Raw genomic sequence first — 18,009 nt, 5'->3', positions numbered from 1 at the left:
GCTGTGCTGGTCCGAACAGCACTCACGGTTGTTGTCCTGGCTCCTTCTGCAATAGTTTAATACACTGTAATTTTATATCACAATTTTAATTGTAACTTAGTGCGACGAATTAACACGTCCTGATACCTTTCCGTAACAGTGATCAATGCCAGGAGTGCACTCTGCGAGTCACAGTATATAAGTCCACTGCCTTTGTCCTTTAAAAATTCAGTGGTAAAGTATATGCCTGCAATTTCAGTTTGAGTTGTACTTGCCTAGTCATTGACGCATTTCATTGCTGTATGTACGAGAGAAGATTGTTCAAATATATTACATGCACATCCGGTCCATCTTCCACCTATTTCTACAGAACCGTCGGTATAGCACTGATACACATCGTTATAAATAACCTGAGTACTCTCAGTGATGCTTTTCAGTGTTAACTGTTTAAATAATGTAGAGTGTACACTATCTTTCTTGGGTGCATTTACAAAATCCACTGATAGATTCCAGTTATCCCACGGATTAATTGGTTGATTAATCATTAATTGAGTTGGGTTCATATTTATTACTAGCTGTACCCGCCACGCGTTGCTGTGGCTCAGTTTGGTTAAAAAGAAAAGAAAGAAAAGAGAAATTGCACGTTTGTAATATGTTTAATTTGACAATGCTTGTGGGTATACAATATTTTGTTGTTGTTTCATTGTCTGTGGAGGTATAGAGATTGTCTGGTTTGCCGATTCTAGAATACGCAACATATAATTGTCCATGTGAGAAGCAATCCGTGTCTAGATATAAACGACACAATTCTAAAGATTGGCCCAGAGCTTTGTTGATGGTGACTGCAAACGCCAATCGAATTGGAAATTACAATTTCTTAAATTGAAATGGCATATCTGATAGAATTATAGGAATGCGAGGAATGAGGACATCTTCACCTTTGAAAGGTCTTGTCAAGATTGTTGCTTCTTCGACGTTGCTGATTAATTTTTTTACTCCAAGGGACGTGGCGTTGCAGAGTTTTGACTGGTTGATATTTTGCAACATGATAATTGGCACGCCGATTTTCGATTGCCGTACGTGTGATGGAATCCCTGGATGTTCAAGTGAATTCAAAAATTCCGTTTGATAATTAACAGCTTCATCTGCTTCCTTAACAGTGTCGACGGACTTGTATGTGACTGCCTTGCTTTGAATGTTAGACTGAACAATGTTGTTAAGTTCGTAGACGTCATTGTTCTTTGCCACAAGAATAGTTCGTTCATTCAGCGAATCGTGATTCTTATAATTGGTTTGAATAATGGGAAATACTTGTTCAACCAATTCTTCTTTTGACGTCACTAAATTGTAGAAGTTATATGGTAATGTAATTCGTCCAGAGGTCAGATCAACTTTTTTTTTTTTTTTTATTTTTATTTTTACATGCAAGCATGCGTATAATGTACAAGAAAAACAGAACAAATATAACATAGAACAAAAGTACAAAGCACACATATGTACAAGGACAAAGGAACAAATCAATAGAAGACCAGCCAGAAGGGCTGACCACAAAAAAAATGCATATACAAACAATACACAATTAGTAACACAGTGTAATACAAACATAAGGGAAAACCCCAGGACAAAATGCACACAAAACAAGCCTGCTAACACCTCAAATACATACAGAGAGGCGAGAAACATACAAGAATAAGGACAATAACAATAAAGAAAACAGATCCGCCATAACAAACGGAAGGCAAAACATAACAAAGAGCACACGCCAACAGCCTGAAGGGCACACAATATGACAAACAAGTGCACACGACATCCATAACCGAACACACAAACGCATAGGATCCGCACACCCCCCCCCCCCCACGAGCCATACAAAAAAACCCACAAAACAAACCGGAGCACGCAGGAACCGGGAAACAATACCCACCCCACCCACTCACATACACACCCCACAATCAGGCAACACAAAATACATAGAAATCACTTGCGAGGAACATCGGAAGAAACGTACTTCTCCGGGAACAGCTCACAAGGATATTTCGACTTGTAAGCTTCCCAGACGAGATCGTCAAGGTCGGTAGGGTTTTTGATCCCCCGCGCTCGAGCGGGTATCATAAACTCAGGAACATCTATATCTGGCGGCATCGGCCAATGCCTAAGGTCACTGACACAAGTCGCATAACGAGGCTGGGGAGCGCCAACCACGCCCTTCGAGGAAGCAGATGACACCAGAGAAGCGGACGAGGGTCGCCGAGCCTGCCACGCCTTCGCTATCGGAGCAGGTGTCGGACGCTGAGACGATAGCACTTCCACGGATACCGCAGGAGACACGGAAGGGACTGCAGGAAACGGAAGAGGCGGCAAGACCGCTGCCGAGGAAACGGGTAACGAGGAAGGGGCCACAGAACATCCAGAGCGAGCATCCTTTCTCAACATCACCACCAGACCACCCCGCTCACCACCAACTACAGCAGGGGGAACCACCGCCCACGAAGAACCGGAGCCATCCGACGCAGGCAACGCACCTGAAGCAGGACCCTCGGACACCGGACCAGAGGTTGAGGCCGAAACGCCGGCACCGGCATCCTCAGGCAAGTGTACCTCCGCCACCACCGTAGTGTGCACCACATCCGGAGCCACGCCACCGTCAACGGAAGTACGACACTCGTCGAATTCGCCAACATCAGCCCACACAGAAGAACGCCGGGAACGCTTAGGCTCGGGCCGCACATCATCAGACCCGGAGGCAGACTCAGCGACCCGCGCAGCACCAACCGAGCGAACCGACGCACGCCGCAGCACGGCAGCCTCCTCAACCACACGGGGCACCAGGCCAGGCACAGGAGGGAATTCCGGATCCACCTCATCTCCCAGCACAGCCGGGACAGACGGCGAGGGTGCAGGGACCGGGACAGACACAGCAGAGGAAGAACTGGAAGACGAGGGGTCTGAGCAAACGGCAGGCGGAAGAGGCGCAGGGACACCAGCTGGAGCACTAGGCGAGGACCCAACCTCTGGAAGAGATGCGGCAACAGGCGGAGCAACAGCTGCTACAGAGGGCACCTCCTCAGCCGAAGAGACGTCCATACCCACCGAATCATCCCCCACAGGAAGGGGCGGAAAATCCTCCTCACTGAAGAGGTTCACTGGTGCAACAGGAGGCGCAGAACAGTCAGCAGCCTGATGGCCCAAAAGACCACAACGATAACACGTCCGCGGCTGACGGGCGTAAAACACCCGAACGTTGTACCCCAGAAGGCGCACAGAGGACGGAATATCCGCCCGGAGTCTCATGCCCAGGGTGCGAATGTTAGACCTCACACCCTTAAGAGGACTAGAAGACACCACGTTCACTCTCACACTAACAACTGCGCCAAACCGCCCGAAATACCGCCGTAGCAGTGCCTCTGGAAACTCCAAGGGAGCCCCATGCACACTGATGTAAGTAAGTGCACCACTTCTATCCGAGAGGGTGACAGTGCCCGCACCATCCGGCAGGGGCAGTGTCCGCCCCTCGTATCGCCGGAGAAAATCGCGATACGCCGCCTCCTCTGCAAACTTCACAATGGCCCTACGGGCCGTTACCAACTCGACCCCATAAATCGCAAACACAGGGACAGAGAGCAGTTCACAAGCCAGGGCAATCTCCGGGTAACCAGCCCGCACAGAGAACTCTAGTCCCACAGACTGAGCCCGGACGACTGGGGGTAGAGGGACCCCCATCGTAACGCCACGTCAGCACAGGCGAGCAGGCACACACCCGCCCCCAACCGGCCGAAACGGGCAAACAACACCAAACTGCTGGAGCGCCGATTCAACACGTCTGCCCCGCACCGAAGCTAGGGCCAGACTCAGGTCAGATCAACTGGCACGTTTCCGTTCCCAATTTCCAGAAATTGATGTGAGAATATCTCAGCTGATGGATCGTTTTGCAGCTGGACACGCACATTTGTAGTTAATTTTAACGTCTTTACGTGGCGCCACAGAGTGGAGTATTTCAGGCGAGCATTTATTTCGTCCGCTGGTGTCGATCGAGGAATTACAGGTAATGTTTGCCTGAAAATCTCCTGCAAGCAATAATAATGCGTTCCCAAATGGTCTGATGTTTCCACGCAAATCTTGCAATGATCGATCAAGAGCCTCGAGTGATTTTTTGTGAGCCATTGTGCATTCATCCCAAACAATAAGTTCACATTTCTGCAATACTTTTACCATGCCGGATGCCTTGGAAATGATGCACGTGAGAGTTTCAATGAATTGAATGTTCTGTGGCAATTTCAAAGCCAAAGTAGCAGTTCTTCCACCTGGTAGCAATGTCTTAGCTATTCCGGACGATGTAACAGCTAAGGTTATGCCATTTTGGGATCGAAATGCTGCCAGAATCAATCTAATTAGGAATTCTCCTATAACTCTATTGGAGATAGAGGAGAGCAGGCTGTCAATATGATTGCAAACAATGCACGAATTTGATTTGGATGTGACGTGTTAGACGCGTCGTTAATGCCTACATCCCAGTGTTGGTCGTTCTCCAATAAATTCAGAGCTTGACATGCACTTGGGAAAGTGGCATGTGTTACGCTATTGACAAATCTCATTGGCTGGAAAGACGTTGGACCGGGCACATTTACCAACAGCATGCGAAGAAAGAAGCATGCATCTAGATTGGGATGCATGATGTACAGTCTGCCTATCGTAGTTTATCTGAATATGCCAGGTTGTCCGTCGACTCGCTCTCCTTGTTTGCGTCGTTCAAATGATTTTCTACTGGCATTCCATGTGTAATACGTAGGCACTTCCGAATTCAGCAGCGTTTTCGCAAACGCGTCATTTTGACATAACGTGAAGAAAGCAGTTAACGTTGTAGCCGGTGGATTCATTGGAGTATGTTGCACATTTGCAGCTGTGAAATAAACGTGTCGTTCATTTTCTTGTTTTCAAAAAACAAAAATACTAACGAAATATTTCTGTTCAAACGCAGATCAATCGACATAACTCAATTTCACCACCAATTACACTGAAAAATAAGAAGAACAGTTAAAAACACCAAGAGAAAAGCAATGAAAAAAGAAAGAAATAAGCTCAACCCATGAAATGAATGGTATGGTAAACAACACAGATCAATTCCAATGCAACGTCACACTAAATAAATAAATCAAAATTATAATAAATCAAAATCTGTGAAAATTCCATATATCAATGCAATCGGCAAAAATGAAATGGAATCGTAACATATTTTGTATATTGTGTGTTGCTCTTACGTGCAACAGATGGCGCTGTTTTTGACAAAACATGTTTCTACCTATCACGGGTGTGGCATCTGTATGGTAGGTATATAAAAACAGGCGCATATTTGAATGGAACGTTGTCAGAATTTCAAAGCCTTCGGTGAAGAATTTTGGGAGATTACAGCATGTGTTGCTCTAGCGTCCAACAGATGGCGCTGTTTTTCAAAAAAGCATGTTTTTTCCTGACACAGGTGAGGCATGTATATAGTAGGTATATGAAAACATGCGCCTATTCATATGCAACGTTGAGTCAAAATTTTAAAGCAATCAGTAAAAAGGTTTCGAAGGTTATTCATGTGAGATTTCTCTCACATGAAAAACACAGTTTTAAAAAATTAAACATGTTTTTTTTTCGTCGCAGACATCACATCAATTCAATATGTATATAAAAACCTGCTCGGATGCAAATAGAACATTGTGTGGCCTCGGGCCTAGGGCCTCGTAGCCTGGTGGATAGCGCGCAGGACTCGTAATTCTGTGGCGCGGGTTCGATTCCCGCACGAGGCAGAAACAAATGGGCAAAGTTTCTTTCACCCTGAATGCCCCTGTTACCTAGCAGTAAATAGGTACCTGGGAGTTAGTCAGCTGTCACAGGCTGCTTCCTGGGGGTGGAAGCCTGGTCGAGGACCGGGCCGCGGGGACACTAAAGCCCCGAAATCATCTCAAGATAACCTCAAGATAAGATCGGTGCTGAACTTTCGGAGATTAGCGATTTTGAACAAACGAACATTTACATTTTTATTTATATAGACTTTGATGGAGTTGGCCTCCTTGTAAAACCAAAATGCATAATCAGATTTCGTTCTTCTTCTATAGACCACAAGTGAGTGTAGCATATTAAAAAGTTTAGCTTGAAATTTCATGGGTTGCTGAGATCTACTCAATACCTTCACGCCAAAAACTGTGCTAATGGACAAAATGGTATGTAATTTTAACTAGGCTTTAATATTAACTATTCTCTTGGATTTTGGAGTCCCAAGGATGAGACGCATAGCTTCATTTTGCAAGGTTACAAGGGATGTTAGCTCTTTGTCTGTATACAGTGTGAGATGTAGAGCATTGTAGTCAATCACAGCGTATAAATGATACATAGAACATTCTAGCAAGTCTCACGTTAATTCCACGATTGACACCAACAAGGACTCGCAAGGGCTTTAATCTCTCCCAGAGTCTCCTCTTGAGAGAAGAAAGGTACCCAGGGTCGTTAATGGGGACACCAAGGTATCTGTAAGACTCGCAGTTCTCGCCCATCTATATGATAATTGGGTGCTGGAATACCACATGGAATGAGGGCACGAGTTTTCTGTACAGAGATAAGGAGGTCACATTCCTCAGCTCAAGTAGCAAAAGAATCGAGCATAGCACTCTAGGCTCGGAGGCAGCCTGTAAACATATATCATATATCATATATCATCAGCCTGTAAACATATAAGCATTACAAATTACAGTGTCTTCATTATTAGTTGGAAGATCGTTAATAAGTTTATGCATTAGAACGTTTAACAACAAGGGGCTGAGGACCCTTTTTTGTGGAGTTCCCAGTTCGAATTGCTTGTTTTCTATGATTTTAACACCATTAAAAAACACATGCTGTTCGATTAGACAAAAAGCCGTTATGATTGAGTACTACAGTTGTTGGAGGTATCATGTTTGGAGCAGATGCTCTTTTGTTTATGATCTTGTAAATAGTAATTCATGTACCTGATAATTGTTTTGTTGTTGTTGTAGTTGGTTGGGAATAAAACCATGTGGACGAAGATTGTTTCTCTTCAGCCTTCAACTATAACAGTGGCGACGAGGATTAAACACCTCAGGCAGAGAGCCAGGGTACGAGACGAGGTGTGAGGATCAAGAGAGTACGTCGTGTGGGCGGGTGGACGCTTTGCATACAACAGTTGAATTGTGCTACCACCGTTGCCGTGGCTATGCCGCTCATTTCAATGGAGCTGTTTAACACTACCAAGATCTCGTTGGACCTGTGGCTCAGCCTGCTGGAAGCAAACTTTCAGTACCGGGATATTAAGGAGGACGCCAACAAGAAAGCGGTACTCTTAATTTCACTGGGTTCGGAAGTGTATAGTGTTCTCGGGAATTTGTGTGCACCTGAGCTACCCCACACGAATGCCTATGTAGACCTGATTTCCCTGCTTAAACGTCATTATGTAGTGAAACCTTCATATCACAGGAGTTTGATGGATTTCCAGAAGAGGACGAAAAAGTAGCAGGAATCCGTACAGGATTTATATACGGAATTGAAAGCTTTGGCTAACCACTGCAGCTTTGGAGCGCAATTTGACGGCAGGGTTAGGGAACAGTTGTTCATGGCAGTGGAAAATGAGATATATTTCCCTAACCTGGTGGCAGAAAACTTGGATCTACAATCGGTGACTTTATGGACAGTGCTCGAGAAGATATTGAACCTGGAAAGGGCTTTTGGAAGTAAGACTTCTACTCAGGAAATTATGGTCGTACAGGGCCAGACCAGATGTAAACACTGTGGATACAATCACAGTAGTAGCATGTGCAACTTTTGTAACAAGGAGGGACACTTGCAGAGAGTGTGTAGGGAATATCTGAACAGGAACAGCAAGGCCTGGGAGAGGAGACGACCAGGAAATGCGGGAAGAAGAGGTAGTGGTATTGTGGTTAAGGCAGTAGAGGAAGGTAAACCGTCTGAAGAAGCTGCAGGTGAGGAAAGCAGACTAAATTCGGTGAAAGAAAAGGTATGTTCAGTGAAGTCACAAGTGATGAATTTTATAATTAATGGAAAGTTAGTTCCCTTGGAACTGGACACTGGTGCTGCAGTGTCAACACTGTCTAGAAATTGGGCAGATACCTTGCAATTAAATGTAAAACCAGGTAAAAAATCATTAAGTGCATATAATAATGTACTGAGTAAGGTCTATGGCAAGGTGTCGGGAAAAGTAGGTTATAATGGAAAAGAAATTGTCCAGGATTTTTATTTAGTGGATTAACATAATCTTAGCCTATGTGGTAAGGATCTCATGGAAAAAGTGGGAATTTTCTTGGTGGGTCTAGATGAATTGTCGATAGTTAAAACAATTAAAAGTGCCAAACAAATGTTAGATATATATTCAGTGAAGGCAGATAAGCCAATTAATAGCATGGTGGCAAAAATTCACCTGAAAAGTTTGGCTTCACCTAAATTTTTTAAGGCAAGAACAGTGCCGTTTCATTACAAGCAGTTGGTAGAATCAGCCCTGGAAAAGCATGTGGCAGAAGGCATCTTAGAGCCAATTACACATAGTGAGTGGGCAGCCCCAATTGTACCAGTATTGAAGGCAGATCGGAAATCCTTGAGAATCTGTGCAGACTTCAAGGAACTGAACAGCCGCATACACTGTGAGAAGTACCCTTTACCTAAGATAGATGAGTGTTTGTCAGTGGTCTGCAAGGGGGCAATTTTTTCTAAGATTGACCTGAAAGACGCTTACTTGCAAATTCCTGTAGAGGAGAGCCAGAAATTGTTAGTGATTAATATTCACAAGGGGTTATTTAAGTATAAAAGACTTTCTTTCGCACTCTCCTCGTCTCCAGCAATTTTTCAGAGATTCGTGTCCCAGTTGTTAGTAAACATTGAAGGTGTGGCTAGTTTTTTAGATGACATTATTGCATGTGGGGAGAATGAGTAAGTGCATGATGCTAGATTAGAACAAGTTTTGAACCTTTTGCAAAAGCACAATGGGAAGATTAATAAGGGTAAAACAACATTGAAGACCAAGGTCATTGAATACCTGGGGTACCATATTTCAGGTAAGGGCTTTACTCCTTCTCACAAAAATGTAGCTGCTATAGTAGATGCCCCAGCCCCAACATGAGTTGGGGAAGTACAGTCTTTTGTTGGGATGGTTACATATTTTTGTAAGTTCGTGAAGAACTTTTCAACAAAATTAGCACCCTTGTATGAATTGCTGAAAAAAAGGGGCTAGATTTAAGTGGGCAGCAAGAGAGGAGAATGCCTTCAGGAATATTAAGCAGGAATTGATCAATTCTCCAGTGCTCACTAATTTTACTGGTAGACTCCCGTTAAAACTGGAGGTAGATGCTTTCCAAGTAGGAGTGGGTTGCGTATTATTACAGGAAGTAAATGGTCAGGATAAAGTAGTATATTTTGCTAGCAAGAAATTATCTCCTGCGGAACAGAATTATTCTCAGTTAGATAAAGAAGCCTTAGCTTTGGTATATGCTGTAAAAAACTGAGGGATTTTCTGCTGGGGAGTAAATTTCTTGCTAGAATAGACCATAAACCCCTGCTAGGATTGTTTGGCAGAAGTAAGCAAATTCCAGTTAATGCCAATGCTAGAGTTCAAAGATGGGCATTACTACTCTCGCAGTTTGAGTATGATTTAGAGTTTAAGCCAGGCAAGGATAATGTAGTAGCTGATGCATTAAGTAGATTGCCTGTGACAGAAGAATTGAATTCCAGTATTCCAGTGGAGTATGTTAACCTGGTGGAATCCATGTCTTTTGAGGATATTTCATCCCAGACTATTAGGAAGGCAACTGGTAGAGATCCCAAATTAAATCTGTTGATGAAATATGTCAAATATGGTTGGAATGATAATTTATTATTGCCAGAGTATGCTGCAGTAAAGGCTGACCTTAGTATTCACCAGGATGTACTCTTGTATAGGAATAGAGTGGTGGTGCCTGGGGAACTGAGATGTAAGATTTTGGAACAGCTGCATGTAGGCCATAATGGCATAAATGCTATGAAAGCAGAAGCTAAAAGTTGGGTTTGGTGGCCAAAAATAGACCAGGATATTGCTGAGGTAACAAAAAATTTTCATATTTGCTTTAAGAATTATCAGAAACCACAGGTCCCAGTGCTTTCTTGGCCATGCACTGAAAAACCCTGGTCTAGACTTCATGTAGATTATGCTGGACCTATGGATAACAAATATTACCTAGTGGTGGTGGATTCATACACAAAATTTCTGGATGTTCATGTGTGTAATTCCACCACTGTAACTTGTGAATTACTAAGGAAAACATTTTGTAATTTTGTATTACCAGGCATAGTTGTGTCAGACAATGCTCCTTATTTTGTTTCTGTGGAAATGGAGGATTATTTTTAGAAAAAATGGTATTAAACATGTAACACCCAGCCCCCTATAATTCTTCTTCAAATGGTCTAGCAGAGAGAGCAGTGAGATCCTTGAAAGAAGGGTTAAAGTGGTTTATGGAAGGTACTATTAATACAAGGCTTTGTAGATTTTCATATAATCAAATGAAAACTGTTCATTCTACTACTGGTAAATCTCCTTCTGAATTACTGTTTAATAGGCACTTTAAAGTGCACTTGGAAGCAGTAAAGACAGATCCCGATAAAGAGAAATCAGTAACTAGCTTGGCCAGTCAGTTGGCTCAGGGAGAGGAATTGTTGTTTAACGAGGGGAATGCAGTATATGAAAGGAATTTTGGAATTGGGAAGTCTTGGGTTGAAGGAAAAATTAGGGAAGTCCTGGGCTGCAGGAATTTCACTGTGCAAGTGCAGAGTTTTGGGAACATTAATTGGAAAAGGCATGCCGATCAGCTCATGCCAAGGTTCACAGGGAGTTTTGAAGACCCTTCTGGTGGGGGGTGGGGCAACTAGTGATATCCATCCTAATAATGAAGGGATACCAGCACCTGCAGGAGACAGGGATGCACAGCAAGGGGCAGCAGAGGGTAATGGGAATACAGTTATTCCTATGGACTCTACAGGGTCCATAGGGTTACCATAGGGTTAGGGTTCATAGAAACATTCAGAAGAATGTTTCCTAGAAGTAACAGAAGTACTACAGATGTTGGAGGTAGCATGTTTGGAGCAGATGCTCTTTTGTTTATAATCTTATAAATAATAATAATAATTCATGTACCTGATAATTGTTTTGTTGTTGTTGTTGGTTGAGAATAAAACCCTACGTTCACATATTTAGTGCATGATTCCATTCAGTTACATCATTAAGATCCGACACGTCAATGTTTGTACAGGCAAGACTGAGGGTTCGTTTCTGTTGGGGCGTGTGTCATTAAGTTTGTTATGTATGTTAATTAAGAGTGAGTTATAACTTGATGTTATTGCCCATTGATCAAGGAGAATGTTTGCTTGTTCTAGTGGACTGTGGTGCATTGGTTTGGTTAGGTTGCTTCTAGAGATTTTTCGTATCTTTTCCCAAACTTCAACAAGTGTTGTTTGCTCATTTATACTTTGTAGGAACTCTTCTCAATGTTTATTTCGTATAACGTTGCTCGTGTCTCTCACCTCTCTATTTGCGACAAGAAATGCATGTAAATATTCTCCTACTCACCTAGTTATGCTTGCGAGGGTTGAGCTTTGGCTCTTTGGTCTTGTGATCTGGTTCGTTTGTATGTATCTCCAAGCTGCTTTACTCGTTCATGTTTTTTAACAAATACGGGGCCAAGGACCCACTTGGATGGTGGTGGGTGTGTTACGGCCCTACTGGGACGCAACCGGGTTCTTCTCTGATGGTAGTAGAGTTTGGGAATCCGGCCCCAAGTTAGTAGAGGCTTTCAAGGGGTGTGTTCCGTATTGCAAGTTAAATTAAAGGGGGAGGGATACAAATGTTCCAGTTTTTCTGATATATATTTCCACTACCAAGTATAAATAAATAACAGTCACACACGGGGATTATAACTACACAATTATGTACAGGTTCGTCTTCCTCCGAAGACACTGGATGCTCAACGGTGCTCACTCTGGGTAGCCCCGGTTCCTTCTTCCGTGGCCCACGATGAATCCACTATGACTCTGTGACGAATCTGCCCTGGCCACAGGCCAGCCAAATCACAGTCCCACTGGGTGCTTCGTCGTGGAGGCCTTCAACCACAATCCAGCCTGTAGCTGGCAGGTACCGATCAGCTCCGCTGTGTAGGCCACTCCACGACCGATACTGGGGTTGCGAGCCCTAGGCAGGAGCCTCGTGTGACCCGCTGATCACTCTCCTCACTAAGCACCACAGTGGCTAGTCTCTTCCACCAGCCAGCTCCGGATAAGGCGATTCCCGACACTGCCACGCCACAGGCAGGCTAATACTCTCAACAGAGTTCGTCCAGGGGGGACTCACAGCTTCTTCAAAGCAGACTGGTGAAGAGACCTTGGCTGCCTTGGGTAGACTGATCCATCGTCCAACACAGCAGTCCCAGGTCGACTCTGCAATCAGATACATCATTAATACTGGGATGCTCTAGGGAACCTCACTTACAGGCTTAGACACAAACGTCCACCTCTTCACTCCATAGATGGCGTTGCTGTCTAAGCGCCACCTCACCAGAGGTCAGCAGCGGCTATTCCACGAGCCAATTAAGACGGGAATCCAGCACGTATTGCCAGCGTCTCTCGTCATCACTAGATGGCGTCATCCATTTGGAGGGGGTTTCGGGAGCGGACTCACAGATGGCGTTGTTGTCACTGCTCCGTGCTCCGACGATGGACTCGGGTCCGTAACAGGGTGTTGTCCACCTCTGCTAGGCTTACGGCTTGTTCCCCAACACGCCCATGTTTCGTAGTAGGTAGTAATTGTATCAACGAGATCTCTGGAGAAGGCTTGAACATTCGTTATTGAGTAATCTTGATACTATTTTGAAATACAGTTAATAAAGTGGTGATGCAAACCATATGGAATATATATTTTCTGTCTCTGATGTCTATTAAGTACATCACACTGTACCTCATAGGAAGTAGAAATTGCATAGTGATCGCTAACGAAGTGATTTATCAACAAGCATTCCATACTATCTTCAACAAGGTTTCTACCCGTTGCATAAACAAGTCTGCCTCCCAATAAATGAGTTTGGGTATCCGTATTATACACAGTTAATCTGTTGTCATAAACATATTTGATAAATTTGCATCAATTATCGTTTTTTTAATCTCCCAGCATAATATGTCTAGCATTAAAATCTCCCATGTATATTGTGGAGGCGGTCGCCTATAGGGTATGGGACGACCGACCACGAGGTAACCGACATGCATAGAAATGGGTATAAAAACAGGGAAGACAGTTGCTCACCTCGAGCTGAAGTCTTCTGGGGGGCGGGCTGAAGCAGTGGGATGGCTTCTCAGGGACGAAGATGGGAGAGGTCCAATGGTAGCTGGTCAATACGTGTGCTGGATAACCACCGTTCCAGGAGGCGTCACTAACAGGTGTATCTGCTCACAGGTGCGGTTCTTCTCTGCCTCCAGGCGTGCTGGGGGGAGGGGGAGATGCGCACCCTCACTGCGCAGGGCTGCCGTCCACCAATCATGAGCACTTAGAGGAGAGATATTCCCACTGGCGGGCACTTTGAAGGTGGTTCCCTCCACACTTCCCCCGTCCCTATAAAGCTAGGGGTGTATTAGAAACAATCTAAATTTAATGTCCTTTTGGAAAGGACCCCCAAATTGGCTTCGCATTGAGGAGTGGACTGGTACATAGCACCAGAATGGAAGGTTTTAGGTTTAACTAAAAGAAAACATCTAACAATTTAAATACAGTATCTGCTTCTTTGTGAAATTGTTCATGAGTATTGTACTGATATCGTGTTGGTTGATCTAATTCTTGTGATTGAACGTGACAGTACTATTTTTGTGCACTGAACTGATCATGATTTATTTACACTACACACTACACTTCAGTTTTTTTCTTCCTTTCTTTCACTCCTAGTGATTCACCCTAGTAATGGTCCTCACACCTAAACGCTGCTCCTTGATTATGGTTCCTTGCTTGACAGAGCAACACTTTCCACACAGCTCACCCCCCCTGGATCCCAAGGGAAAGCAATTCGATCTATGCCTTTTAGGAAATGACCTACTGCTAGTTTTTCTTTTACTTTCTTCTGAACACGCATTTCCAAATTGTGTTTTAAAGGGCCCTACTTCCTGTAAGGATTTAGCTCCTTCCTGTGGTTCCTCCTGCTATAATTACATTTCCCATTGAGCATCTCCTGTAACCTAACTCCTCCCTGTCATGTTCACAGAAAATGGTACCATCCGTTTTCTATGTGCGGCGGAGCAGACGCCAGAGAAGGTAAACAGAGAGCGTACAGGACGGCCGCCAAGCTTGGTAGCTACTAGTCATGTAACACCTTAAGTATTAAAGTCAGTAACCAAGCAATGGCTATATATCAACCCTACAACCAAGACTTCCTCAGTAACACACAAACACCACACTCCCTTGAAATGAGATTAGGAGACGTCCTCATGTCTTTGTTCTAGATTCTTAATTGACCTTTCTGAAGGTTGGATGTTCAACAGAGTCACTTCTTGATCCTGACGTATTTGTGCAGTAAAGGCAAGGTTCTGAAGTGCCTCTTCTGTCCCGCACTGGAGCACTGAAGGAACTTCACCCGATGTGTTCCCACCTAGTGTAGCCAAACTCCGCTGATCATCCTTGTCTGTATCTGATGCTTCTGCCCCTGAATCTAATATAATATTAATGTCTGAATGAGCCACTTCGTCTAATCCCTCCTCTGAAGAATGGATATTTGTCTTAGCAGCCTTCTGCCCTTGATCAGTATGTTCCAGCGTATGGTCCTGAAGTATGCCCACTTCCCTGGTCTTGCACTCTAGCATTGAGGGAACATCACATGAAGAGCTTTCAAGCTGCATAGATGAAATCTGCTGACCCTCTGCAGGGTTATTCAATGATGAAGTGTGAATCTCATTGACTTTTAACATTAGATTACTTACAACGTTCCGAGGCCATACTCTAGGTAGACGTTGCGGGCCTGGCGGTGGTTGGGTCGGATTTAAGCCTGTTGAGCCGACCCGGTCATTTTTAAAGACTGATTCTCCTCATTAAATGATTTTGTGTTAATTATAACATGAGGTACATCTGTATTTGTGCAGCTACACTAGACTATATGAAGTGGAGTACAGTGTGTCAAAAAAGCTAACTACGTGATGCTAAAAAATCCCCATCACACAGGATGGTTAGTCATACAGAGGCATGTGATAGGCAGTCTGCACTGGCAGACTCCGGATGCATTTTGAGGATATCATCAACACAAGAGTGAATAAGGTAGCAGTGGTAATAAATGTCCCCATCTCGTAAGATGGTTAGTCATACAGGGCCATATGTTTAGTAGCCTGCACTGGCAAATTTTGGGTATACTGTGAGGATATCGTCAAGAATACGAGAGTGAATAAAGTAATTGCAGAGCTCCAGGTACCTCATGCCAACTGGTCTGAAAGGTCTAATAACTGGGCATTCGGTGATGTAGTGTGGGAGATCGTGCCGCAGTTCCTGCTCACAGAGTTTGCACCTGGAGTGCTCAGGATTGGGAGATCCTTCACTTGTAGCCACCTGCCACAGGTAACGGTAACCCAACCCGATCCTTGCAACCACTGTGTCGCACAGTCTAGTGGACGTTTTGTGTTGCCAATAGATGTAGGTTTCAGATCTGAACAAATCATTGCTTTTAATACTAGTACTTTCAGGTCGTTGGGAGTCAGAAAGTTCTTTCCTATCAGACCTGAGTGTTTGAACCAATACAGTTTTGACAGTTGAGATGGGGATACCTAGATCTAATTCAACTTCATCTTTGTTGCACGCTAATTTGGAAAAATGAAACATGAAGCTTATCGGCGGTATGCTCCCCCTGTTTACGGTCTTCATCCCTGCCACTCCTGGATTTTTGGCAGTTGCGAGCAAAGTGGCCCTCTTCCCCACATAAGTAACAATTATTACTCCGCCTAGGTGATGGGGTGCGTTGACCGTGAGGCGATATGATAGCATTTGTAAGACGCCTCAAGGCCTCTCACACATCGTCCAATTTGTCTCGAACCCCTAAGATCCCCAAGACCACTTCGTCTAATTTTGCCTCCATACCTGCAAATTTATCTAGCTTTATATCTATGCCAGCAAGAAAGGGAGAACCTGATCCAGCATTTGTTTGCCGGGGTACTTCGTTACCATGACCTGATACGCTAGCAGCCGGTGATGAATCTGGAGATTTTGTGGGCGTCCATGCACGGAGGCGAGAAGCAACACTACTCCGGGATGGCTGTTTGTATCGGGAAGGTCTACCCACAGCATTTACCCACACTGCTGGGCCTTGGGACCTCTGCTGATGGGAACCATATGAGGATGAACCTGCTGACCTGTGAATAGCAACAGAATTATGCTGAAAAGTCTGAGCCCTATCAATGACTTTTTCCATGGATGCAATATTAGCGTTGGAAATATATTCCGCTAAACGCTTATCCGGCAAAACTTGGCTAAATTGCATGATTGCCATCTGCTCTTCTTCTGTTTCCAAATGTTTGTAGGCTCAATGAGCCAAATGCTGGATTCTATCAGCCCATTCTAGAATTTCCTCACGAGGCTCCTGGTGGGCCTGAGAAAATTTCATTATGGCCACATCCAAAACTTCCCTATCCCCAAATCGCTTTACAAGTTTATGGATCATGCGAGTATAATCAATTGATGGTTCCCGGTCTGGTATCCGGTTGTAAAAATCACTGGCTTTACCCTTAAGACACCAACCCAAATTTGTTAGGAGAGTAGTGCTGCTCCAATCTTTTTCTGCTGCATAGGATGTGAAACGACGATAGAACGGAGTCCAATCAGATTTACCATCATAATCCAGCTCCCGAGATGGTGGGTAGAACGAGTTGCTGCGTCGGCCATGACTGGTCCACCAGCTAGGAGAAGTGGAGTCATCAGAATCAGAATTCTGGGAGCTAGCTGACAACTGTCGAACTGGACGACGAGTAAAATGAAACGACCTCTTAGCTGAAATATGTCCCTGTCTCAGAAAACGGGAACTATGCAACCTATGGATACCACGAGGAGGAGACATACACGTCTGATCTGACTGCGTGCAGCCGCACCTCCAGAAGCAGCCGCGGCATTCTCATCGGTTGATGGTGAATTTGAACATACCCTAGCATTTGGTTCTACGACAGTGTTGGAGCCTGAGCCCTGAGGAGGTGGGTCTGTGTCAAAAGATATGGCATTCAACAAGGAAGTTATAATCTTAAGGTAAGAGATATGGTGGATATTATCTGCCGTGATTGTGCGTGTGTGTCTAAATTTTACAATTCGGTTGGCCAGTGTGTATGACACTCTAGGTAGTGTTATTAGGTCAGTTACAGGCGCCGAGTTAATGCGTATGCGAGGCACCTCGCAGTAATGAAAAGCCGAAGCTCAGAAATATTCTTGTGCAAAATATACGTTCACAGTCAAGTTAACCACCAATGAATAAAAATAACACACGCCAGGGAATAGGCCTTAATTCTAGGAATGGTCAAGAATAGTATTCCGCTTCCAAGCCTGTAACTAATGGATGCAGGTGACGCTTAGGAATTATCCAGAATGTTTACGGTAACCATTTACTGTACGACGTCAAAAAATGGAGAAAAAACAGGGTGACCCAATACTTAGGATTAACTGACCCCAATGTTACTCCCTCCCAGAATGGTCAAAACTTAGATCACGCTTGGTACAGCCGTGAACACTCAATAGGACTGGATAATCGTAAGTTCGTACACTCAATTTGATCATGTACTTAAATCTAGGATCATGCACTTAAATTTAGGGTTATGCACTTAAATCTAGGGTCATGCACTTATACTTCACTGGTCACTGTAGGAATCACATGAATTTATGTTTCCCACTAAATTGGAAATTTGCAAACCACAATGTTTCAGGTTTCAATATTTCAGTATTTCAATGATATATATTCATTAGTATCACTCACTTAACTCTAAGATATATCAGTATATTTCACACATGTGTTT

General features: G+C 44.1%; 1 protein-coding gene across 1 annotated transcript; it reads right to left on the bottom strand.

Annotated features, from left to right (window-relative positions):
* Positions 1-635: 635 nt before the first annotated feature.
* On the bottom strand, positions 636-14,114 carry LOC138368093 (uncharacterized). Its single transcript, XM_069330394.1, has 4 exons — positions 14,079-14,114; positions 13,500-13,611; positions 918-1,319; positions 636-721 (listed from the first exon to the last, which is right to left on the bottom strand). Exons 1-4 carry the CDS (start codon positions 14,112-14,114, stop codon positions 636-638), a joined length of 636 nt encoding a protein of 211 aa, XP_069186495.1.
* Positions 14,115-18,009: the final 3,895 nt, after the last annotated feature.

Source organism: Procambarus clarkii, chromosome 3, assembly GCF_040958095.1.
Source record: "Procambarus clarkii isolate CNS0578487 chromosome 3, FALCON_Pclarkii_2.0, whole genome shotgun sequence".
Classification (NCBI taxonomy): domain Eukaryota; kingdom Metazoa; phylum Arthropoda; class Malacostraca; order Decapoda; family Cambaridae; genus Procambarus; species Procambarus clarkii.
This window is presented reverse-complemented; position numbering and strand designations above follow the sequence as displayed.